We start from the raw sequence: 26,613 nt of genomic DNA on the forward strand, positions 1-26,613 counted from the left end.
TAAGGCCGTCACTGAAAGGGCAAACCTGGCAAACTCTGAGAAGTGTTTCATTATCTGCTGGATTATGATTGCAGTTACTTGAATTCTAATGTGACTACATACCTTTTTTTTCAAAGCTACAAAGACAGAAAGGGTGTTGCTTTGCAATGTATGTTTAAACAACTATATCTGCCCTCAGATTTCATGTTTAATGACTGAAATAGCTGCACTACTAAATGCAAAAAAATCACAAAAAGAGAGCATTCAAAGATGTCTTCAGTCATATTCAAGAATGTGGCATTGAGAGGCGGACAGAGTAACCAGTGAACACCCATGCTTTAGCATGCCTTTCCTCACATCTCACTTTTTCATACAGTAGAAAACATGTCGCTTGCTGTATTTATTCATTTTGGATAAAATGACCACATCCTTCACTTTTTCATTTGCCACAGTATTAGCTATGACCTGTCAGTAGTATTACAGCTTCTATGTGTGCATAGTTCAGTGCAATCAGTTTGCGTGATTATACAGCCACACCCACACAAATGTGTTTTCTAAGAATATGTACAGATCTAATTTTATCATGTTCTTGAAAATGGTTTAAATACATGTGGCACTTTTATATATCCTACAATGTTATGAGGCAGATAGTACTTCCCGTATGACTACTGCATGCAGTTTTACTTCCCTATTGTGCACTACAATGCAGCGATAGGCTCCTGTCAACAGAGTTTAAGTGGGGTGAAATATATTACCACAAATCAACAGATGATTAGTTGGAAGACAGCACTTCTGCAACCATACCAGCCTTTCTGCATATTTCTTAAAGTTGATAAATAGTAATCTTAAAACAAATGCCTTGCCTTTATTATAATTTGCTATACTCCATCATGATATGTTCAGGTAAGATTTATCAATCATGAACTGTATCTGTTATTTTTTTCCTTTCTTTTTACTGAAGACAGATAGAAATGCACCATACAAAGTTGTTTAAAGAAGTCGAACAGCATTATTAGACAGTTGGGTTAATTTGCAGTGAGACAGCAGATGCATAGTCTGAATAAAGAGTATCTGTTTTTTTTTCTTTTTGTAATAAAATTTAGGTAAGCTAGATATGAAAGTATTTTTCTTCCAGAAGGACTCCAAATATAATTAAAAGTTAAATGACTCAGTAAAAGTTTTCTATGTTCTACTCTAAAACATCAAATGAACATCGCTCTTGTCTTGTGTCAGCTTTGTTCTGTTTTTATGTATATATATATATATATATATATATATATATATACACACACACACATATATATATATATATATATAGAGAGAGAGAGAGAGAGACAGACAGACAGACAGAGGTAGAGAGAGAAAGAGAAGATCGCTATAACTCTGGCATATAATTTAAACAGAATACTAATGCATAATGCATCGGGATTTAAAAAAGCTTACTGAGGTGCAGAAACCTTAACTTGGAAGGTTTCCATGTTGTGGCAAACCTTTCTGATTCAAAGACTGCTTTACTACTATGGTTGTCTGGTGTGGGGGTGGGGGGCATAATATGAACAGTGGTGTTGCCAAATGCAGCAGTCTGGTGATGTGGGGAATGTTTACTAGCAATGTGCTGTCTATCATAGCTCTGAACTGTACAGATTTTCACAGAATGTCTAGATTTTTGTCTCATATTTTTGGTTAGTTTCTCATAAATGTGTGGCTTTCTGGCAAATCACTGGCAAATTATTAAGGGTTGAAGACAGAAAATAAAGACAGACATAGTTTCAGACTTCATACCCTTCAGAAAATTCATGATAATGCAATACCTGTTGTTCAGCTTTTTAAGTTTGTAAGAGCAATATTTAAAAAGTGTCCCTACTTTTGAGCCTTTGTCCACCAGTTACTTATGGCTTTGTTCAGATTTCTTGCTTTAAGATGTTGAGAGGTATGGCTGTCCTCAAAAATGGACATGGTTCCAGATTAACTCTGTAAAGTGGTGGAATTAATTTCTGCTTTTGTTGGAAGGAAAGATGATCTCTGTCTTTTGATGGTGTTCACTCATTCAGTTATATAGAACTAGCCAAAGTACAGGTAACTATAGCAAAGCCATGATGGTACGTATGTGTCCCTGTGTATGCTTGTCTGTGGGGTTATGAATGTGTGTGAGGAGAGTATGGTGGACCATGTTTTTCTGTCTGGGTAGTCAACTTAGAGGGGCATTTAGGGGATGCTGACTGTGTGTGTGTGTGTGTGTGTGTGTGTGTGTGTGTGTGTGTGTGTGTGTGTGTGTGTGTGTGTGTGCATGTCTAAATGGGCAGAAGGTACCTATGCTACTGCTACGCAGGGGTTGGTGGGGAAAAGTGCAGTCAGGTCTGACAGTGCAGAGTTTGATTTAGAGATTACTAACAAGATGTTTCTCTGTGTGGCTTTACCACTAATTGATTAACCCACATTGATTAGTGCAGGAAAAAAAAAATCTCTCTGAATCCTTGCAATTGTTTATTGCCATGTGGCAAACAGAGTTTTTCTCTAATTTCCTGGAGAAATCTTGAGTTATTTATCATAACTGAAATTCTGATTTAGGTTTTATGCTTATGGGTTTTTTGTAATGCAAGAGTGAGAGATACGTAATTTAACAAATGCCTAATTTATTTGATACTGCTAATAAAAGTATAATCAGATTTAAAATTCACAAGTGCTCATTTTTGCTTATTTTCAAAGCTAATAAAAGCATGCAGCCCAACCTAACAGCCTCTGGGCTTTGTTTAAATTACAGTAAAATAAGCTTTTGCGGTTCATATTTTGGAGTATTTTGCATATGTAACATTACATTACAGTGTAATCAGGGATTACTATGTGAATAGTAACTGAAGGGGCTGTGCACACTTACAAAACAAGTAGTTTTTCCTCAAATTTTTGAATGACATTTAATATTCTGCATCCATACAGTAAATGAAATTAATATTAATTTCCACGTTTTGTTGTTTAACAATGAGGCAGCCTTTTCTACAGCCATCATAACATTCTAATAGTAGACAAATACAAGATTTATAAATTCTTACCAGTCCAATCCATTTTAATTAATGCATTTCTCTGACTTTTTCTCTCTAGCTGCTGCTGTTCACAGTACATCTGCGTTAGTTGTGCAAGGAGTAATCGGGCTGCCCATTACCTTACCCTGCCACTACAGTATTCCCACACATGGGAGGACAAGTATGTATTGGGCAAAAAGACAGTGTGCTATAGTTTATGTAAGTTCTAGTTATTCTTTCTTTACGACTGATGGCAATCAAGTGACTTCTGGATCCTCAGCAAAATACACAATGACTGGTGATATACCCAATGGTGATGTGTCCTTGACTATAAATGAGCTGGTGAAAGAGGATGAAGGAGATTATTGCTGCCGGGTAGAGAGGACTGGATGGTTTAATGATCTGCGCACTGATGTAACCTTAAAGGTTGAAAAAGGTAAATATGCATAGTATAAAACATATACAGATTTGGCACTTCATAAATTTTCTGCATTAAATAGCTGCATTAAAATTGTTGGCATTTTATGAAACAAAAGAAGTACAGTTAAGATACACAGCAGACCATAAATAAAGGACTCAGCAGTACCATAGCAAGGGTGGGGCAAAGGGGGCAATGGCCCAGGGCACAACGTGTTAGGGAGCATGACAGAGCTCCTCATTTTGTTCTGTACAAAAATGCTAGTGTAGAAAAGCACTTGAGTTCAACACTTTTCTTTTGTGGATGCCACACTGTAGGTAGTGAACTGCACGGTAAGCTGAAGTGCTGAAGGCATTTTTTTTTTTTTTGCTCTTCTCTTAAGAGCTGGAGGCTCATGGATATAGTGAGGCATGACTGATGCATATTAGGAAGCCAATGGACTTTTTACAGTAATATAAAGATTTTTTTGCTTTTCACTTAAAAGCTGGGGGGAAGGGTTGAAGTGTGGATTTACTGTTGTACTTCCCGAAACTAGTTGGCTATGTACAGTAATTTGAAGATATTTTTTTTTTGTCTTTTCTCTTGAGAGCTGGAGGCTTCTGGGGCATGACTGGGAAAGGAAGACAATCAGACTTTTTTTTTTGATTTTTTTGCTTTTCTCTTGCGAGCTAGAGGTTGATTTGGTGAGGCATGATTTCTTTTTTAAATGTAGGAAGAGTTTGGGATGGTATATAGATTGGCTGCTCTACTCTCAGAAGCCAGTCATCTACATTCACTATGTTTTTATTTCTCTTCACTTGAAGTGCTGTAGGGTGCAATTTCATGGGATTGGCACAGTTGAGGCAGCTACAGCTCTGGGAGTCAGAAGATATTTTTTAAACAAGACATCAATGTGCCAAATAAAGCAAACATTATACCATAGAGAACAAAATAAAATAAAGTAGTGATATATGACAATCAGAAAGTCAAAACTGCACTGACAATACAGAGCAAACCGCAAAAATACTAAAAGCTATACCTGTGCGATCTGACTCAGAGAATACACTGAGTTATTCTCAGAGAAGAAACTGGTATACCAGATGGCAGATCTTATTCTTCTGAAGCTGAAAGGTTAGGTTGAAGTTTGTGAAGGAATACACAACAGAGAAAGGTAGTGTCAATTAATTACTGGTCACTATCCCTCATGTTGTCTGTCATTGTATTGAACATGCTGCTTTCAGACATAATCAGTAGTGTTGCATCACTGTGATATGCTTCATATCATGTCTGATTTATAGTGTTATATCTCTGGAATATGCATCATATCATGTCTGTTTAATAGTGTTACATCTCTGGGATATGCATCATATCATGTCTGTTTTATAGCATTACATCTTTAGGATAGGGTCTACATTACCTTATAGAGACAGAGACAGTAATTCACAAAAACAGAGGCCACCTTTCTTTTCTGTAATATTGTGCATGGAATGTTCTTTTTTATTGTTTTGTTTTTAATTTTTTGCTACTCCATGCTATTGACCAAGAAAGCTGATCCCTTATATCTTGCTAGCAAAATATATCAAATAAGTACAAAATAGAAAACTGCCCTGTTCTTTCAAGAGTCGTTAAACTCTCAGTGCACAAATCAAGCCTGGGATTATAACTTTAAGTGGTTTTCACCCTTCTGCCTATAACAACTACAGAGTATATCAGAATGCGCTCAGCCTGTCAATATTTAATGGATACTGTAAATTATAACTTTCAGCAGTTTTTACCCTTCTACCTAGAACAGCTACACAGTATCTCAGGACTCACTCAGACTGCCAACATTTAAAGGATACTATAAATTATAGCTTTCAGCAGTCTTCATCCTTCTACCTAGAACAGCTACATAGTATATCAGGACTTGTTCAGTCTGACAACATTTAAGTAGACGTGTCCAACCTGCGGCCCGAGGGCCGCATGCGACCCTCAGAGCTCTTCCATGCGGACCTCAACCTCTAACTGCAGCATCGATGTATGCATGCCCCAAAACACTTTTTTTGTTTTGAGTTTTTTCACTCCCGTGACCTGTAACGCTAATGTCAGTGTGAGCATGCGCCAAAGCACCCTTCTAGTTTTGTTTTTGAGCCAAAAAAGGGTCAATGTGTTTACTCCATTATTTTGCGCCGAACAATCGGTGTGTGTGTGTGTGTGTGTGTGTGTGTGTGTGTGTGTGTGTGTGTTCTCGTTGAAGAGGGACTCGTGTATGGATTTGCCGCTGTTGCCTTTGAAAGAGACAGCAACGACCTGTGTTAATAGGTAAGTATGGAGTGAGTGAGTGCATGCACGAAAGCAGAATTGTATGCGTGAAAGTAGAAGAGTGTGTGTGTGTGTGTGTGTGTGTGTGTGTGTGTGTGTGTGTGTGTGTGTGTGTATATGTGTGCATGACAGAGAGAGACGCATGTACAAAGAGGCTAACAATGATCAGTCTACCTACTGAACACAAAAAAGTTAGCTCACAAATATATCATACATTAAGAATACACTTTCATTACATTGAGGCTTTCCTGACACGGAGAGTGTTGTATTGAACATGAACTCATACCTCTTAACTGTATGGATTTTCAAAGAATGTCTGGATTTTTGCCTCATCTTCCAATTTGTGTCTTTTGCTTAGGAAATAAAAGTAGTCATCCAAGATAATGCAGTTCCAGGGATTAAGAATGAGACAGCAGCCTAGTGTTAATGGGTCAGTAGTGGACTGACTATGTGGGACTGTAGCATATAAAGTTGTATTGTTTTTTCAGACAAACAAAAAAGCACCTAGTACTGTTTTTTTTATTGGTGGGTTCTAAGCAGTGGTAGATTGGACAACAGTAAGCATAGCTTTGGCGGATCATCAATACTGGCAAATCAAGTGGGCACAATGTCATTTTTTAAATGTTGGGGATTTTAGTGTGTATGTGTGTGCTTATGTGTTGGGAGTGCTGCAACTGTAGATGATTATTAAAGACAGAGACTTACGGACTGTGGAGAATATGTTTCTTTGTTTCAAAACCTAATACTTGGGTACGCATGCCAGAAGTAGATTTTTTAAGACACAGCTTCTTGCCATTTACAGTGGATGGATATTTACATTTAATGGACAATGTATTAGTGTGGGCCTGTGGGGTTCTGAAGGATGCAAAGTCTACCACTGCCAATATCTTGTAAAGTGACCTGGAAATGGATATTGGAATGTTACTGAAAAAATATAGTAAGTGGGCTTAGAAATATAGTTTAATTAAACAAAGTGAACTTTCAATTTACAGGCCATAATTTAATTTATTTCAGGTAGTCCAGATACTGGTAGATTGTATACCATTAGACTTAATTAGGGAGAGCTGTCATTCTGGGGAAACAAGCAGCCCTAGTTTCAGTAAAAGCTCTGTGGTTGCTTGCAGGTAGGAAGCTGCAGGATGTTGATGCAATGTGTTTTATTTACTATTTTTAATGCATTTGTCATTTCAAAGCATGGTTTTCTTTGATGCAAAAGAAGGCAGGACTGAATGAGCCATATAATGTATACCTGACAATAATGGGATAGAAAGATTATAAGTGATGTATAATGTTTGCAGCTACAGTTGTTTCAATGGTGTCTGTGATGCATAATTATTTTTGGGCCTGTGTCCCACTTTTATTTTTCGCTTTGTCCAGATTTCTTGCTCTAAGGTTGAGAGGTATGGTTCCATACTAAATCAGAAGTTGTATATACCTTGGAAGATTTTTTGGCATAATTATGAAAAACAGAGCCTTTTTAATATCTCTGCTTATTTCCAATATAAACTGCCATGTAATCTTGCAAATAACCTTCTTATTAAGCTACTTTACTTCTTTTGGAATTGACAGGTATGATTCATCTGTTCGGACATAAGTATAGAGTGTTAATGTAACTTTGATTTCTTGCAGCAGTCTGTGGTTTACATAATCATAATAACTTTTCTGTGTTTTTGGGTGTGTAATCAATTTAACAGTTTTAAAGATGTTTTCCAAAAATAAATAAATATATAATAAATAAATAATCCTCTCTACACTTTGAGCTATTGACAAAGTCTGGGAATTTGTTTTTTTCAAAAGCGAAGGTCAGCATTACAGCTCAGTAAACTGTCAGTCTGTGAGTAACTTCTGCACAAACTAAAATGTCTGAATGTCAAATGGCTTTAGATTGGAGGGAAGTTTATTTATATTTATTTTATTTTATTTTACATTTGTTTACCGGGAAAGTCCGACTGGACACAGATCCATTTTCAGCAGAGGCCCGGGGAGAAAAGCTCCAAAAATAACACAAAACAATATAATACAATACATAGAACGAGACAGCAAATTATGGATGTAATACTCATACAATATGGCAGGGATTACATCTCAAACAGTGAGAATCATTGAGGTACAGAATAAACTTAAAAACATTTTTTTTAGAGTTATAATTACAGCAAGGCAAATATCAATGAGTAAAGTTTTTAGGAGAAAGCTGTTTGTACATAGCTGAAGCTCCGAAACAATATTTTGGTATGGATTAACCTGGGGATTGACAAAAGTTATATGTTTACACCAGTATGTAGCATTACAGTTTATGGTTCTCTTATTGATTTACTTTTTGCCGAGCAGCTGTTTGTTGATTTATTGATGGTCCTTTTGGTGGTGGGAAATTACATGGATGACTCCATCTCTATTATGATTTTTTTTTTCAGATATTTTGACTTCCAGACAATTTCATTCAGTGAGTGGGTATCATGTGATTACTGAGGTTGCCTATTTTACAAGTAGGGGCTTTTGTGTGTGTGTGTGTGTGTGTGTGTGTGTGTGTGTGTGTGTGTGTGTGTGTGTGTGTGTGTGTGTGTGTGTGTAAGAGAGAGAGATTTAATATGTATACTAAATATAATTTTGCAAATGGAATTCTTAGTTAAACATGCCCCTCTTCTTGGGCAACTAGACTTGAGTAACCAATATTAGATCTTAGCCATCCAGCTGGGAAAGGTTAGTATGTCGATTTTCCATCTGGTTTGATGAAGGTTATGCTACTTACCCAAGGACTACATTTATGGCTATCCATCCAGCCATCGTGTTGCTGAGCTACATTGTTTGATAATGAGAGGAGCTTTTCACAGAAGTTGAAGGTTTTTGTGTCAAGAACCTGTCCATAAAAAGTGGCTTGTTTATGTTGCAGTGAAGGCTGTAGTCTTTATAGTGAGCATTTTAAGTATAACCAGTATTTCTGAGGTAGAGGAAGTCTCTTAAGGCAGGATCTTTCTTAGCCTGGAAAGCAAGCCAATGATGAACTTTATAGGGGCCAGTGAGAGACAGAGGAAAGCAAGAAGCTTTTTAGTCTCTTTGGATAACTAAGTGAACTTAGTCCTTTGACCTTTTTTGTCAGAAATGGTTGTAGTCTTTCTTTTGGCAGGGTGTTTTGCTGAGGCACATGCCAAAAGGGGCATTGCACTCAATAATGGCTCTTGTAAATGAAGGATGTTATGACCTCCTTGTCCCTGGATGAGATACCCTTACTAATGAAGTGGGCCATGTAAAAAGCTTTCCTTACAACCAAGACAACGTGGTGGTCAAAAGTCAGGTTTCTATCAACCTGGGTGCCCAAGTACCATACGACTTATTGCGTGCTTACAGCATTGTTATTAATGTGATAATTTGTGGGGACATCACTCTCCTCAAAGAGGATGATGATGCATTTTTTGGCATTTAGCTTGAGGCCATATTTCTGGCACCAGTTATTTGTTTGGGTGAGACCGTCTTGTAGCTTATTCAGAATTGTTTTATTAAGTCAGCAATGTGAATTCTTTACTTTATTGCAAATTTGTTGGGTTATTTTTGTGGATTATAGTATTGTAGGACTGCTGATGTTGACATTTTACATAGCTGGACTGCTGGAATGGTTTTCCCAGTGAGAAATGCTAGTGCTGTAGTGAATATCTGTTTATTTGTAAGAAAAAAAAAAAAAAATATATATATATATATATATATATATATATAAAACTAAGAAGTTAGAGTTAACTGTTAGATTAGAGAATTAGAATTAGAATGAGAATTTGAATTTTAAGGCAAATATTAGGCATTTATTACATTTATTCATTGTTCAAATGCACCTACAGTACAGCCAGGAGGTCGACTGTGGTCTTCCGGAGCAACGAAAGAGTTAACTATATGATATATTTTATATGCGGCCCCAAGACCATTTCTGTTCACTCAATGCGGCCCCAGCAAGCCAAAAGGTTGGACACCCCTGCTCTAGAGGATACTATAATGTCCTTTATTCAGAAACAAGTTTAAATGGGTCTACTCAGCTTACCGAATGTGTATGACTGCCCTTTTACACTGAAAACTGTTTTGTTTTCAGATGTATGTATTTTTCAGAGTTCCCTTTAGCATCATTAACCCAACTGCACATACCATAAATACAGTTAGAAAGTGACGTCTCGTCTAACATGTAGTTATTTCATTGCCTGTAAGTTGCATTGTATTATGTTAATGTTTATATCGTCTTCTTTACTTTCTGCAACTGTTGTGATACAACAAATGTTCCTTTCTAGATCTAACATAAAAAGGAGTCTTTCTGCTGAATTCAGTGTGTCCTTTTATTCAGTCTGTAATGCAGGCCCTGTCCTAGTCAGAAGTATGGGGGTGCTAGAGCCTGTCCTAGTAAGCAAGGGGCATACAACATAGAACCAATCCTGGACTGGTCACTGGTCCATCACAACAGATATACATGCAGTGCATGCACACACACACACACACACACACACACACACACACACACACACACACACACACACACACACACACACACACACACACACACACACACACACACACACACACACACACACACACAGGTAATGTGGAAAACTTCAGATATGGAAGGCAGCTAGAACAGTAAACAAAAGCTCCTGTAACTACGGGAAGGATATATAGATTCCACACAGAAAATACAGACAGAAACTGAAATGGAGAACCATGATCCCATCCCCTGCCTTGTTGAGAGCTCTAAGGCTCATTTGACCATTTGTTTATTGGGGACTCACCAGCCTTCACCTGGTCATTAGTGATGAGAGTTAGGTGACTGGCAGTAGGCAAACTGTAGGCTAAGTAGCTCAGGTCTGTAAAACACCCCTTTTGGCAGTTTTGTGAGGCACATCATGCAGGGTTCTTCCCATGAATCTTCTGATATGTGCAGAGAACCATATTTGCTCTGCAGGCTCAGTACTGGCTGTGCACCTGTTCTCCTTCAGGCACCACCAAAAGAGTGAGAGAGCCACCTCCCTCCTATCAGGATATATGACCTGGCTATGGTCAAAAGTCTTCCATCCTCTCAGCCTGAATCCTCCTGAAACTGTGTCATTAATCAGGCACAAGATGTCTGTGTTATTAAAAGGCCTTTCTCCCCCTGTATCATTGGGGTCTTAATGGAGCTTTTAAAGATATGCTGGTTGTTACAACTGTAATGCAATAATTCTCATCTGACCCCATTAAAGGAACTTTAGCAGAACTTCCCCTTTTGTTTATGTCATAGAAATGACAGAATTCTTCTGCTAGCTGCATAGTGTATTGACTTTGACTGCATCAGTCTATTGCACTGAATTGTGAAGGAAACAGATCAGGCAACTAGAAATGTTTCTTTACAATTAAACTAGTGCTGCTAGTAGCTTGGGAGACATGCTGAGAGTTTTAGAGATGTAGTATGTGGTAAAGAGGAGTCAGGGCAAACATTAAATGGTAAACAGATACTCATTTGGGAGACATGCTGAGAATTTTAGAGATGTAGTCTGAGGTAAAGGGGAGTCAGGGCACACACATATTAAATGGTAAACAGGTACTCATCCATCACTATTGCTGGGTACAGGGTTTGATTTTTTTTTATTTAAAAAAAACATTGTTTTTATTTGCAGTGAAACCATAATGTTTTTCAAAATGTTTTATATATATTGCATTTAAGTCTTCTGGGGACTAATGCAAGCAGTAGTTGCTGTTTATGTGCAGTGAAAAATGCAGATTCATCAGTATTATTGGTATCCTGTTGAGCAAAATAGGGTTTTCATTTACTCTATGAAGGCTGCAGATTAAAACCAAGCATCTAATACTGCAGACTGTTAAATACATTGGTAATACACTGCTGCAAATGTCACTGCTGACTGATAAATGCATTGGTGATAGACTGCTGCAAATGTCACTTCAGATTGATAAATGCATTGGTGATAGACTGCTGCAAATGTCACTTCAGATTGATAAATGCATTGGTGATAGACTGCTGCAGAGGCCACTGCTGAGTGCTAAATGCATTGGTGAAGAACTACTGCAATATATTTACAAGCATTTTCTTTTGAACACATCAGCTTAATACACAGTTGCATGACTCAAGTTGTTACATTCTTATATTTCATTCTACATTTCTCTGTAGATCAAGTTTTCATACATTTAGTTATTGGTGAGTTTTTGAATGTGTGGTTTGAGGTTGGTATTTCACTGAAACAGAGTGGCAAGTGTTACATTGCATATTATTGATTGTTGTTTCTTTGAGATGTAGTAACTTTGGAGGGAGAATAATAAATTAAGTGGATGTGATCCCTTACAAAAATTATTTTTTTGGTCACAATTGCTCATAAATCAAACAGCTTGATTACTTTCACTGTGAGAATGTCTGTACTCAAGCTATTTTTTAGGAGTTAGTCAGACAAGGCTTGCATGATCTGAGGTTTAGTGAATGGCCCCAATGCTTGGAATAAGAAAGGAACAAAAGATCGTAATGAAGCAGCAGAGAGTGGATGTGAAGAGTCTCCACCATCTATTTCTTTATCCCTCTGCCTGTAACACTAACCCCAAAGTTGTTTGGTTCATCTCTAGCTCTCTTGCAAACACACACACACGCACGCACGCACGCACGCACGCACACACACACACACACACACACACACACACACACACACACACACACACACACACTCTTGCTGCATCTATTGCAGCAGTGTCTGAAGAAAATGAACAAAAAAGCTGGCATGAATGAATGATAATATTGTTTTGTTTCAGATCATCATCAGCATCATGCATCTTCCAAAAAACATTCACTTTCAGCTTTATTAACTGCTTTATCCAGGTTTGTGGTACAGGGGAGTGAAACCCTTCTGCGATCAAGGTGACCATGGTTCCATTAGCAGAGTCAGCTCTGGAGGAGCTGGTCATGGAGAGACAGAAGAACAAAAGGGTGGTGCCTACTTGCTTCTCTTGGTGGGGAGAATGGGGTGTGCATGCCCAGGAGCACATTCATGAAGTTTGATTTCTCTTATGGGGACTGGAGAAACATGCTGACAGTGCCTCCATATCATTGGGTGGTTCCTTCTGTGGATGTCAAATCCTTGTAGGAGTGAGGTGGTGGTTCTGTACTGACATCCATTGCAAATCCCTCCCACAGCTGGGGTGAATACAAGGAGTAAGGCTTAAAATAGTTAAAAATTACCCTGATAGCTGACTTAATGATGTCTCTTTTTACTTACCTTTCCACTTGGTGATGAAGGAACAAACTGGCAATTGGCAGGAGAGGACTAATGATCAACAGCAGAGGGAGCAAGATATCTTACAAAGTAAAGGTTTAAGTGCTTAAACCAAAAACACTAATAATGCAATTTATCAATATTAAACAAATAGATAAAAATATATAATACAATAAAGCAATGAAATAAGTAATATAAATACTTGCTGAAAAAATAATGCACTGTATAAAAGTAGCAATGGTGAAAATAATGTTTCTGCGGTTTATCTTCATAAAGTCAAGATATCATTATGCGATGCTCTAAAGTGTGAAAGTACAATAGCAAGATTTCGAAATGTTGAAAAAAATAAGTGTGAATTCAAATGAGCCAATGCTAGTGTGCATTCGCTCATGTGAATTTGGTATTCCGAATGCAGATCGCACTACAGAGGGGATCGAGACATGTTCCCCTTCTCTCACTGTAGTTCATTCAAATAATTAGTATATTAAATTACCAGGGGATGTGGGTTGCACAGCCACCGACATGGGGGATGCAGGTGGCTTGTCCCCCTGCATAACGGTGTTTGATGCCATCCGGAAATGTTGGGTGTTTTGAACATATCCGATATTTTCGGATTGTGAAATTCGTTATGCAACACTTTCGCTGGTTTAAGCAGTTGAAAGTGCAGTTTCCGACATTTTGAGTAGGATATTTGACCAGTCACATATTCTATTTGCAACCTTATGAAGGTAAACTGTTTCTGCAAATGTGAGCAATGGCTATTAAATGAAATCAGGATACCGGTATACATTATTGTCAATGATTGTCAAATCAAAGTGAAAAGGCTTAAGAGATCTGCAGAATCAGGCCAGCAGAGTGCACTCCTGTAGCTGTAGCTACCATGTCAGAAAGTTCCTATAAAGTGTTTGATATGAAAAGGATCAATAGCTTCATGTTTGCAAGTGCACCTGTGCGGCCACCAGCAGCTCCTGGGAGGCAGATCCCAAACTCTGGGAGGGGCAATAGGGCACTATACGCTCTCACAATCAAGGAGGACGCAGATTATGTATGGACAACACCAAAACTATAAAATCCAATATGATGAAAGATGAGGGGTCAGTGTAATAGAACTTTAATATGCTGGTAATACAATGTTAACCATTAAAACCAAGGAAAAGTGGAAAACTCAATCTCTAAATCACAAATAAGAAATAAAAGGATTGCTGGAAAGTCACCAAGAATAGACACCGGTGAAATAAAATAGTTTAATCCAGGAAACACTCACATAAACGCCACAGTACTCATACGTTTTCATCGTAATCCAGACTTCATCAGACACTGAAATAATACACAGAGACAGACCTTAAATAATACATTCAAAATTCCTAACCAATAAAATCAAACATCCAGTAATCCACTTAAGATCATTAATATAGTTAAATACTTATAAAACATTAAATATATATCACATAAAAACTTTGATTAAACCCTATATATAAATATGAAATATACATATTATATATATATGTATATATATATATATATATATATATATATATATATATATATATATATATATGTGTGTGTATAAAAAAAGATATAGATATATAATGTAGGTATATGTGCACAGAAAACTAATTAATGGCTGAAAAATAAAATTATTTGTTTTCAACCTACTATGAGCATATTTACGAAACACAAACCTATGAACAAATTTAAAACAATGCTTCTATCTAGTGGCCAAGGAATATATTACAAGTGCCAAATAGAAGTAAAAATATAAAAATAGGCATTGCAGGTACATTTTATATATATATATATATATATATATATATATATATATATATATATATATATATATTCATTTTTTATATATTTCATATTTATATATAGGGTTTAATCAAAGTTTTATTTTTTATATATTTAATGTTTTATAAGTATTTAACTATATTAATGATCTTAAGTAGATTATTGGATGTTTGATTTTATTGGTTAGGAATGTATTATTTAAGGTCTTTCTCTGTGTATTATTTCAGTGTCTGATGACGTCTGGTTTACGACGAAAATGTACGAGTATCATGGTGTTTATGCATTGAGTGTTTCCTGGATTAAAGTATTTTATTTCACCGGTGTCTATTCTTGATGACTTTCCAGCAATCTTTTTATTTGTTACAGTGTTAACCATTACTAACACATTATCTTCTTGTCTGCCTGACCGGCCAACCAGTAACCCACCACTGCTGAGTAAAATCCAGGCAAGGAGTAGATCCCTTCCCCAGTTCCTTATGAAACTGATAAATTGCTGACATAATTGTCTTAAACTTTTTTTCATGGTAGGTGACATTAGGATATATCTAGCTGGGTGAGTGAGTAAAAACAACAGTGTAAAAAAATTAAAGTGGGTCTATTAAAACATTTCCGGGGCTTATAGTCTCTGCTGCCCCATCTCTCTCTCTCTCTCTCTCTCTCTCTCTCTCTATCTCTCTATCTCTCTATCTCTCTCTCTCTCTCTCTTTTTTTTTTTGGGAAGGGGGGGGTTATTGTTGATCCTTGAAAGCCCTTATGGTTAAATGAAAGCGTTCACCTTCTTCGAGTTAAGCCTGGCCCTTTGGAGTGCTTTTTTTTAAGTTTACAACCAAAAGCAAAGCAACTTTCAAGAACAAAAAATGGCACATCCTATACACAGGGGCAGCTGTTGAGTTTGTCTTTAATTTTCTGTATCAGAAATTTAAGGGGCATTCACCAATGTAGGACAAGTGCTGAAAACAAATGACCTAATGGATAACAAATATTTTTTAATTCTTTGTAATAAATGAAATCTGAATAGACTGGAACTATTTAGTTACCCTGAAAGGGTGGGGCAATCATTAGGGTTAAATAGGCTGGTACTGAGTGTTAGGGCACATGCAAATAGAATATCACCTTTTATAAATTATCAAGAGGTCGCACATGATAGCTGTACCAGCACCCATCACCACTCATTTAATAACAATGTACTGTCCTCATCTGTCATGGAAGAAATGAAACTGCAACACAATATGATTGCATAGATTCTGTATTGCTTTGTACTGTTAGTTTGGTAACTAAATACATTGGCAATATAACATAAAATAATTAGATATAACACAAACAATATAATAAAATCAAGCATTTGTCAGCAAAACCATTCAATTCACATAAGTAAGACTGGAGTTTACTGGAGGATGGCTTATGCAGTTCTCAAACCTCTTGCACTCAGAAATGATTATTGCTTTGTACTGCAGTTTGTATTAACAAAAAAAGTCAATGGACTAGGCAACTGGCAGTATAAGGCAGGTTTTTCAAAATACTCTCATTAGTATAATGCTGTGGTAACAATACTGAGTCCAAACATGGGGCAAACTCACTGTGCTCAGCACAGTCAGTATGGTTTCACACTGAAGGCAGGCCTTAGTAAGGTAACTGTGTAGCTTCTGATATTGCCTTTGCTTCTAATTTCTGTATATTTTCCCACAAGCCAAAACATGACTGTAAATTCCTAGCACCTGCATAGGATTAAAATAGTTCATGAGCTGAAAATACAGCAACTATACAAATAAACATTTTAGTAAAATCTATATTGCATGCCTGTTCCAAAAAGAGACATGCACGAACCGGAGAAGCTGAATTACAACCTGCCGTGCTTTGTTTAGGCTTAAGTCGTATAGACTGTTAACTCCATTTGTTCATAAGTTAGTACTAGGTTTGCTGCCTGTGAGGAGGATTTTAAGTGTAGCCATCTTACCTAAGGGTGAGAATCAAAGTCAATATTTTATGTCTGCAAGTAAACATATCAACTATTATATCAACCTCCAACCCCATAAATTTATTCTCCTCAAGACTATTACATTTTTGCACTTGCTGATGTTACATTGTATTACTGTGGGTAACAAGATTCTCAGTTTAAAATTAACCAAAGGCTGGTGACGTTCAGAACTTATGACTCACTGGGTGAAGTGGAAAACCTCATAGTAGATATGACAGTAGACACTCTGATGATGCCTGACTATGTATGTCGGTGAAAGAGCTAAGTTATTTGTTCATATGTACAGAATTATTATGTGTTTTTTCGCTCTTTTGGTCTATTAAAGTTTGCAGTGTCTGAGGAGCTGAGCCGGTTTATTATTTTCAAGTTTCTGGTGTTACATTGTGTCGGATGACAGTAGATATGACAGATCTGGCTTCCTGACAGAAATAGCCTAACACTGAAAAGAGCAGTCACAAACGTGTGAGCTCTAAGATGTACAATGAAAAGTGAAATTCTCTGTAAATTTTTTTAGAAATATTTATGCAGAGAGGTTTGTATGTTGCAAGTCCGTGCTTCCATCCCTTTTTAGTTAAGTATGAGAATTCCAATATCCACAGTACTCAACCAGTAAGCAACAAATCTCAAGAAAATCAGGGACAAATCCAGAAGTAATCGGGGATATCAAGGACATTTTTAAAATATTAGTAATATTAACTTGAGACGTTAATAAAGTAAGAGAATGTGAACTGATATACATTTTCTGAAGTAAAAGATATTTGGTTATTAAGTGTAATTCAACACCTTTTCTCAAAAAGTCACCATTTTTGGATTGAGGGACAGAGCCAAAATTTGAGTAAAAATCAGGGACAGTTGAGAGGTATGCTGCAATCTTTGTAGCTAAAAGGAAGGATAATTTTCTGATACATCAATGCCTTGATCATAGTAAACATGTAATAGGACTCACAAGTCACTGATCCCGTTCTTATGTGTCATTCTTTAAAGCTCACATTTCTGTGTGGTACCCCACAAATCCTTTTAGTAAGTAGTAATGAAGGCTAAATATGAGAAAAGAGCAGAGGTGACCTAGTGACCTGGGTAATTTGCTGGTTTCATTTGTTCAAGTGTCCTGAGTTCCTAATTCCATGGAGGGAATGGACTGCATTCCAAAGTCAGGGCATGATTAAATTTCAGGAAATTAGTATTGTTTCAGTCTTTTTTAGCCAAGGGTGCTGTTCTCAACACTCGCAATGTGCCCAGAATTGCCTCCTTCTGCAGTTCATGTAGGATTATGTGCATCCATAACAAATTTAGGTATGATTGTAAATTATTTTTTTATTAATCCTGTCATTTCTACTATTATTGGAACCATCTGTGTATCTTTCTTCCACATTGGTCCTCTTATTTTTGCTTACAAATCCTGATATTTTATGATTTTGTGTATGTACTGTCTCTCTCTGTGTGTATGTTAGAATCTGTAGTCACTGGGTGCAGCAACTTTAAAATTCAATGTTACATTTGTTGTTTTTCCCTAAACTACTACTATATCTGCTTTTCTTGCTTCAGTGTTTTGAAGTGTTGGTCATGTGGGAGGGGTTCTATGTTAGAACATGAAATATTCATATCATCAACATTCATAACATAGACCCCAGAAGATCACAGTGGCACAATATCTATGTATCACAGCACTGAATGTCAAAAGATCACATCTACATGTTTTTGCAGGGGGCAAGCTCCCCTGAACCCCCCCATGTGGGGGCTACACCCACTGCACCCCCTGCTAATTAAATATACCAACTCTGAAATTGCAGTACAGCTGCGAACACAAAAACACCCAAACCCAGTTGTACCAGGATCTCGCACAATCATCCACTTGCACCAAGCCACATCTTGAAGTTCGATGTTCTAGCACTTTGATATTGTGTCATTACACTATTCTGGCTCAGCATTAAGAATGTTGATGTTATAACCATTTGATGTTCTAACAAGGGCCTGAGAATGGGTGAACCCATATGATATAAAATTTCATCATTCTCTGCAATGCTTTGTGATTCATATTTCCAGTACTTCTCAACTACTTCTATATTCTAGTGTTTGCACAATCCACAGTGCAACAGACTTGCCATATTATTGTGTCCTTCAGTATACAGACCCTCAGCCATGAATGCATCACACCCAGTAATGAGATGTGCAACTGGTTTCAGTTCTGTTTTACAAAACTTAGGTTTGTCTGCTACTCCCACTTGTTCTATAGATTTTATAAACCAAAGTGTAAGTAGTCCACTCTTTTGGGCAGCCATTATTAGCCTTTCATCTTTTGATTTCAAATCACCTGTCCTTTGGCATTCTTATGTCAAATCTTGGTCAACATGAGGTAGATTCAAAAATGTTCTATACTTGCCACTATATTTGTGGATTTTCCAATTTTCTTTCCATCTCATCTAATACTTTTCTTTAAATTATTTCTTTTTTATGGCACTTTCAGTTGCTGTCTGATTTTTTTATGCTTCTGGTTTGATTTCCATTGCCAATTTTTTCAGAAAAGTTCCTGCTAAGCTAAGCAAAAATGTCACCTTAGACTTCTTCTCTTAATGCTTTAGACTATGTTTGGGTCTGATGAGGTCATCAAATATGCATGCAGTCCCATGACTGTGGATCAGTACATGTAATCAATTTTGAGAAAACTCACACACAGAGTAAGGGCTATATAATCTTGGTATGTACTGTTTTTTACGTATCATTTGGTTAGCATGCATAATTTTTCATGCCTTTCTGTCTAATTGGTTCAATGCTTTTTGTGGCCAGTCAATCACACCAAAGTTATAAGTTAGAGTGAGAAGAGCAAATTGATTTAGAGCTTAGAATTTATTCCTAGATGTCAAAGAAGTTTGTACTATTAGCTTTAGTCTTCTGAATGATTTCTTACTAAGCTTTATCATTTGTTCATGTTTTATTGTTCATCTTTTATCTGTTCCCAGGTATGTATACACTCCCTCCTGACCAAGTTCTTTAATATCATATTGTTGACTAAGGCTGATATTTTCCTGGTGCTGCAGTTTTCCTTTTACAAATACTGCTTTTGTACATTTATCAAGACAAAGTGTCATTCCTATATCATCTGGGAATGTTTTAAATGTTTTTAACCATTTGTAGATGTGCTTTCAGATCCTTGTCTGGTGAATTATATAATTTTAAACCATCCATAAAAAGTAGATTAAAAATGTCTTTAAACAAGATTGGTTTCTTGGAGTTAAACTGTAAGCATAGACTAGCCTACTAAGTAAACAGCTTAATGGGTTATGGACAAGGCAAAACAGCAGCATTGATAAAAACTCACCCTGGAATATCCTCCTCTGAAATGTTATCCCTGGGAGAAGAATTTGCCCTTCATCATGGTTTAGATGTAAACTGATTTGTCACTGATTTAAAGTCACTGCAATGTAATTTGTCAGTTTGTAGTATTTCTTATACATCTACAAGAACTCTGATATCAACAAATGCGGCATGCTGTCAAGTACTTTATTGTAATCTATTTATACTATACATGTTTTCTTCCCCTTTTTACAACTCTCTAGTATGGCTTTGTTTAACAACAAGTGATCCTTTGCTCCACATGGATTTTTTATTATCTTTTTGTTTTACTGCAATAATTGATTGTTTTCTGAATGGCAATAAACTCTGCATCAAAAACAGTTTATAATTTGTATGTTATTAGAAGACAAGTTATCAGTCTATAGTTCTTCAGATGACTTGTAGATTCATTCTTAAGGAGTATTAGCATTTGTCCTGTTGTTAACTAAATTGGTGTCTGTTCAGGATATGCATACTTACTTAAATTCTTACTTAAAGCTAAATCTTTGTATAATAGATTGCCCATACATGTCAAGCAGAGCACCTCTTTGGCCCTCTTCAAAAGGAACCTTGACGATTGAATGGGAGAAAGGAAATTCACCCCAGGGATCATGTCAGTCACCCTGCTAGACAGGGGTCCAGGGAAGTAAATAGTGTGGGAAGAAATAGCAGGGTAATTGTTATGGCTAGGCTTGTATAGGCCCTAGGGCCGATAGCCACGACCAACCTATGAACCTATGTTAATACCTTTAACCACAACTTAGGTGCTGTGTCTGGGACTGGGTTTTTCCATCTAGGAACATTTCTTAATTTTGTTTAAATGTCTCTAGCTCTATATTAGAGTTCCTTACAGTTCATTAATTCTTGTATCTGTAAAGCATCTTTGTTATGTTGAACAGGCTCTTCATAAACACTTCTCCAAAATGCATCAATTTCTTCTCTTCTTTGGTTGTGTTCCTATTCCTTTAGCTTTCTTTCACAACTCTCTATAAAACCTTTTTGGGTCATTAATGAATTGCTAATTTTGTACTTTTTCTTTATATTTATCTGCATACCTTCTAAGTTGTTTTGTGTGTGCAGATATTTTCAGTTCATTATTAGAAATAGTATATGATAAACCCTGATCGGTTTTGATACTGTACATTCATTTTTACACATTTATTTTCCTAAGGATTCCTTATTATCTGTTCGCCTTTCCATGTTATTTCAACAATGATATTTCTTGTCTTAGTTGCTTTATAGTTTTCTGCCTGATTCTTCCATGATGGCATCCTGCTTGTTCCCTTTCTTTCTCTTGTTATTCTGCATTTTTGTGGTAACACTTTAGCTGGTATTACTTCAGCTATTATTTGTGTTCTACCACATGAATTTATGTTAATAGTTCTAATAACTGATTTTTTTTTTTTATTTAGGTCTGAATTTGTTAACCGAGATGGAGCACTGATCAGTTCTGACCAATTTCTGTCTTAGCCCAGGGTCAATAATATGACCATTCATACACAGTACAGAAAAATGACAAAAACATGAAGGGACAGTGATGGAAATACAAGGAATGTGTGATACAAAGAATACAAAATTATGTGCATCAGTAAAGTGAGAGAATAAAGTTATGATGTTATCAATATACATTTTGCTGCAAAGCTTGATTTACATTTTGGAAGATAGAGCAATATATATAAATTTGGTAAACAGAAGTCTGAGGTTGGAGAACTGAAGCATGGAGGCTACTAGGACAGTTAAGGTAAAGGAGAGAAATTAGTTGATTTAGATTATGTGGTCTATTGGGTTGCAAAACATTTAGCTTGATTGAGTAGTTAAAATTTTAGCAGTCCACAGAACTTGGGGTAAGGTGAAGTGTCTAAGTTTGGGAGGGCTCCCATAGTTTGGGACCAAGACTTGAGAATGCATAGGCAGAGGCATGTTCATGTGTTTTACTAGTCTTCTAACAGTTTGAATCTTATGCATTTTCTGTAATCTGTTTCTTTCATCTAGCTTAATATGTTTATCCAGCTATTAAGTCAAGTAGGTCTTCTTTTTTTAAACAAGAAACATTTTTATTAAATTCTCACTTACAACATAGGCAGTCATACATTTATATAAATGAAAACAAAGCATATTGACATATTCTTAGTTGCAGACACTACATTTCATTTATAATCTATCCATTCATTGTCAGTCAAACATTATATAGCTCATTCAAATCTTGCCTTATTTTAAACCTCATTCCTCCTCCAAAACATTATTTTGCATGTACTGTTCCCACATTTTCCCATTGTTCAATGTAATTTGCTCCTACCTTTTTCTAATGATCCCATTTCCACTTGTTTTGTCGCTGTTACTATAGTGACTGCTTCTAGTACAGTTGGTTTAGACTTTGAATTTCATTTTCCAGTAATTGCTTTTTGGCAGCCACCGTAGTTAGACTCAGCAAAGCCTTACTATGTCTAGACAATTTTGATTCTGTCTCATAACTCAAACAATCATTTCCATAGATACACCCATTTTTTCACCCAATATTTCTGATAGAGTAGTCTGCAGGGAATTTTTAACTTATTATACTCCCAAAAATATGCTCCTAGTTACCTCTTCCTTCCCTATCACATCACCAACATTTGCTATCTACCTGAGGAAAAAATCTTTGGGGTCTACTTGGGGTATAAAAATACCTACACAAACACTTCCAAGCAAAGATCCTAAATTTTCTAGACTTTGTTGCATATATGGGAGTTTTACATATGTGTATATATATATATATATATATATATATATATATATATATATATATATATATCCTAATTGTTTCTTTGTGAATTGCATATTTAATCTCTCTTCCCAATCCTTTCTAACATATTCTGATTGATTCTTACAGTTATCATACAATATTTTAAGATGCCTTACTAATAATCTCTTTTTAACAGCAGCTTCTGTTCTACATTATATTAAAAACTCTACCAGTCCTTATACTTCACTTAGGATGCCCTTATTTATTTTTCTTTACCTATAATCTGATATCAGTCCTTGATTTGAGAAGCCAATCTCTTGCCTAATTTTATTTATTCTTAACATTTGTTTACTGGAAAAGTCCAACTAGGATAGAGCCTATCTTTAGCAGAGGCATAGGGAGAAAGGCTCCAGACACGTCTTTGGAATATGAGAGGAAACCGGAGCACTTGGAGGAAACCAATGCAGGGAGGGCATGCAGACTCTGCACAGAAGGCATCCCAGACAAGAATCAAACCAAAGAATCTCTTGCTGTGAGGCAACAACTATAACCACTGTTCCGCCCACATAAAATAAATAAATTATTGGCCTCTTCTCATTGTATTACCTTTCCTTCTCTAATTATTTGCTGCCAATTCCTTGGTTCCTTTTCCAGTTTTCTCCAGTAAATTCCACCCCCTCTAGCCTATTGTCTGAAATCCTAATTGCAGTCATCCCTATCAGTAGAATCTTCTTTCTCCACCCCGTGCTGGCTTAGTTCTTAGAATACTTTCTGCTACTTTATGAATATAATATTTTGTATAATTATTCTTATTCTTCTTAAACATCTGCAGCCAACATCCCAGACTCTCCTTGTTTCTTGAGTTTACTCCCTGTTTCATCATCATCCCTTTCCACTTTGAATTATAGCTTTCTGCTTGTGCTACATATAACAGCCTTATCTGTGTAGCTCTGAACTACCCCTTCAGATCAGGTAATCCCAAACCACATTGTTCTGTTGGAAGGATCAGCTTATCCCACTTGACTCTTGCCAGCTTCCTCTCCCAGATAAAACCCTTCAACTCTTTATTAATTGCTATCCTCAATGTCTTCTCTAATTGGTAACAATATGCTTGACCTGTATATAAATAATAGCCCCACATATTATAGCACAACATCATATTCTCTACTGGACTCGATGCTAGTATCAAACCCCAGGAAATACTCAGGTCTATATCAGATGGTCGAACTTTCAAAAGTTTGACTGTCATATGGTTGACACCATATGATCAAACTTTTGAAATTTCGAACATTTTAACAGAGATCTCTGTATAGTGCAGAATTGGAAGATTTCCCTTTTCTGCACTATAGTGCGATCTCAGAGTTTGTATATTTAAGGAGCAGGGGGGTGTAGGGAGTGCAGGGAGGCTTGCCCCTGCTTAAAATGTTCAGGTAGGTTTTTTTCTGTAGTTTATTTTTTTTATTAGATTTTCGAATGTTTACAAGTTCGATCATATGGTGCCGACCATATGACAGTCGAACTTTTAAAAGTTTGATCATCTAATATACACCCAAAATACTCTACCACAGGTGCAATGCCAGAGTCTCTCTGGGATCATCTCCCAGTCTATATGACCAGACAACTCACACATCCAGTTAAACAGCATATTTATAAAACAACATGTAACCTTTCCAAGTTTAGCACAGAAATGTTCATTACTGCACTATCATCGATTAACTGGAATTTCCTAAATATCCTCCCCTTAGATGATGCTGGAATTGAATTCAATACAACTTTCCTGAATATCCTAAATAACCTTGTACCTCCTAGAAGGAAGAGACTGGAAACAAATAATGCAATTTGGCTATCCAAAAAGGTAGAGCGCTAATGCAGAATAGAGAAAAAGTACAGAAAGCATTGCGAAAATATAAAACACCTCAATATCTTGAAAATTTCAGAATGTAACACAATTGTACTAAAAAGCAAATAAGTGAATACAAAAAACTATACAATAACAACTTTCAGAATAATACTAAACACAACCGTAAAAAAATTGGAAATCCATTAAAGAAATCTTCCATTCCAGCCAAAAATTCAACCCAAACCTCTCTCCAGATAACTCACCACTTGAAAATGCAATACAGTTCAACTCTTATTTTATAGATACTATATCATCTCTAAATAAGGATTCCAGTACATCTAATCCCTCCCCTTCCCAACAGTCACATATTACCACATCCACTTTTACCTTCAAACCTGTTCCCACATCCTATATAAAACTACTCTTAAGCAAACTTAAACCATGCTCTTCTTCAGCTGATGCCCTTCCAAGCAAGTGCCTAAAACTACCAGCCAATAGCATAGGCTATCCTGCCTCAATCCTTATAAAAAGGTCTATCAGGAAACCCATATTCCCTGTCTCTGGAAAGAATCACACATTATCCCAATGCACAAAGGAGGAAATTCAACAGACATTAACTTTAGATCTGTAGCACTCTTATCTCCCCTCACAAAAATACTTGAAAAATGTATTAAAAAACAATTGCTAGACTATCTCCTGCAGGAAGAACTCCTATCACCTACACAACATGGCTTCTGTCCTTCCCATAGTACTAGCACTACCCTTCTAACCTATACAGATACAGTCAATAAATCTAGAGACAATTGCAAACTAGTCTCTTCCTTATTTCTAGACTTGTTTAAAGCTTAGGATACAGTTTGTCACAGCACACTCCTACTTCATTGTCCTCACTAGGTCTCTCTTAGCCTACTCTTCTGTGGTTCAAAAGCTACCTGTCCTGTAGGTATCAGTCAGTAAAATGGTATTCCATGCTCTCTTCTTACATCCCAGTCACCACAGGTGTACCACAAGGCTCTATCCTTGGTCGCCTCCTCCTTAACATCTTCACCAACACCCCCTACACTTCCACACAGCAAGCCAACCTAATACAATACGCAGATGATTCCACTCCCATTTTCACATCTGACAACATGGAACCTCAAAAAAAAAAATACTCAGGAAGCTTTAACAGTTACTGAAACATGGCTTCATCACAACTCATATTCACCCCCCCAAAAAAGACCAAACTGCTGTTTTTTTTTCCCCAAATCCCTCTTTCATGTAAAAACAAAAATTAAAGTCATCTAGTTTGATAATACAACTACTGAAGTCACGTATCATAGCTACCTATTAGGAGTGATAGTAGATGATAATCTAACATTTGACCCACATATACAGAATTGCTTAAGAAAAACTCATAAACGACCGCTGTACAGAACTGAAAAGCCTAAATTGGTTAGAATTGTCACATCAACTAACATATACACAACTTCTTACCACCTTGAAAATTATCTACCATTCATCTGCCTGTCCAGCAGTAAAAAACATTCTACACAACTATGTTCCGAGTTGACCATTGTGATCCATTGACCAAAAACTCCTGTCTGTCTACAGACCTAGCAAATCTGCTGGGCAGTTTCTAATGGCTAAGGCCTGAAACTCCTTGCCTGTATCCATCAAGTTTATACACTCCCTTCCAGCTTTCAAAACCACTCAGAAAGACATCTTAGCTAAATTCTGGCCCTGTTCTTGCTCAAAACCAGGATAAGCTATATCCCTAAATGTGAATAAGTATCTCTTCTTTCCTTATGCCTCCTTACTTGCCATTTATCATTTACTTCATTACTGCTATCTAATTCTCTTCCCTGACTTTCTCTCTAAATATACCTTTAGCCTTGTTTCCTTTACTCATATCACAATTTCTGTTTGTATTAGACTAACTTACCTTTAATTTCCCTACCAACTGTCTAACGTTTCTCTAAATATTAAATAATTGTCATATACCTTGTATCGATTCTTAACCAATGTTTTTATATTATGTCTAATTTGTTATAATTATTTAAACTGCAAA

General features: G+C 36.5%; 1 protein-coding gene across 1 annotated transcript in view; it reads left to right on the forward strand.

Moving 5' to 3' along the window:
- Positions 1 to 700: 700 nt before the first annotated feature.
- Positions 701 to 26,613, forward strand: part of LOC122810708 — a 53,617-nt gene continuing 27,704 nt past the window's right edge. The window contains exons 1-2 of the mRNA XM_044082272.1: positions 701 to 882; positions 3,076 to 3,432. Of these exons, the coding sequence (XP_043938207.1) occupies positions 834 to 882; positions 3,076 to 3,432 (406 nt within the window). The 5' untranslated portion in view covers positions 701 to 833. The remainder of the gene's footprint in view (positions 883 to 3,075; positions 3,433 to 26,613) is intronic.

This window comes from Protopterus annectens, chromosome 9.part0 (assembly GCF_019279795.1).
Source record: "Protopterus annectens isolate FY-2018-M chromosome 9.part0, PAN1.0, whole genome shotgun sequence".
In the NCBI taxonomy this organism is placed as follows: domain Eukaryota; kingdom Metazoa; phylum Chordata; order Ceratodontiformes; family Protopteridae; genus Protopterus; species Protopterus annectens.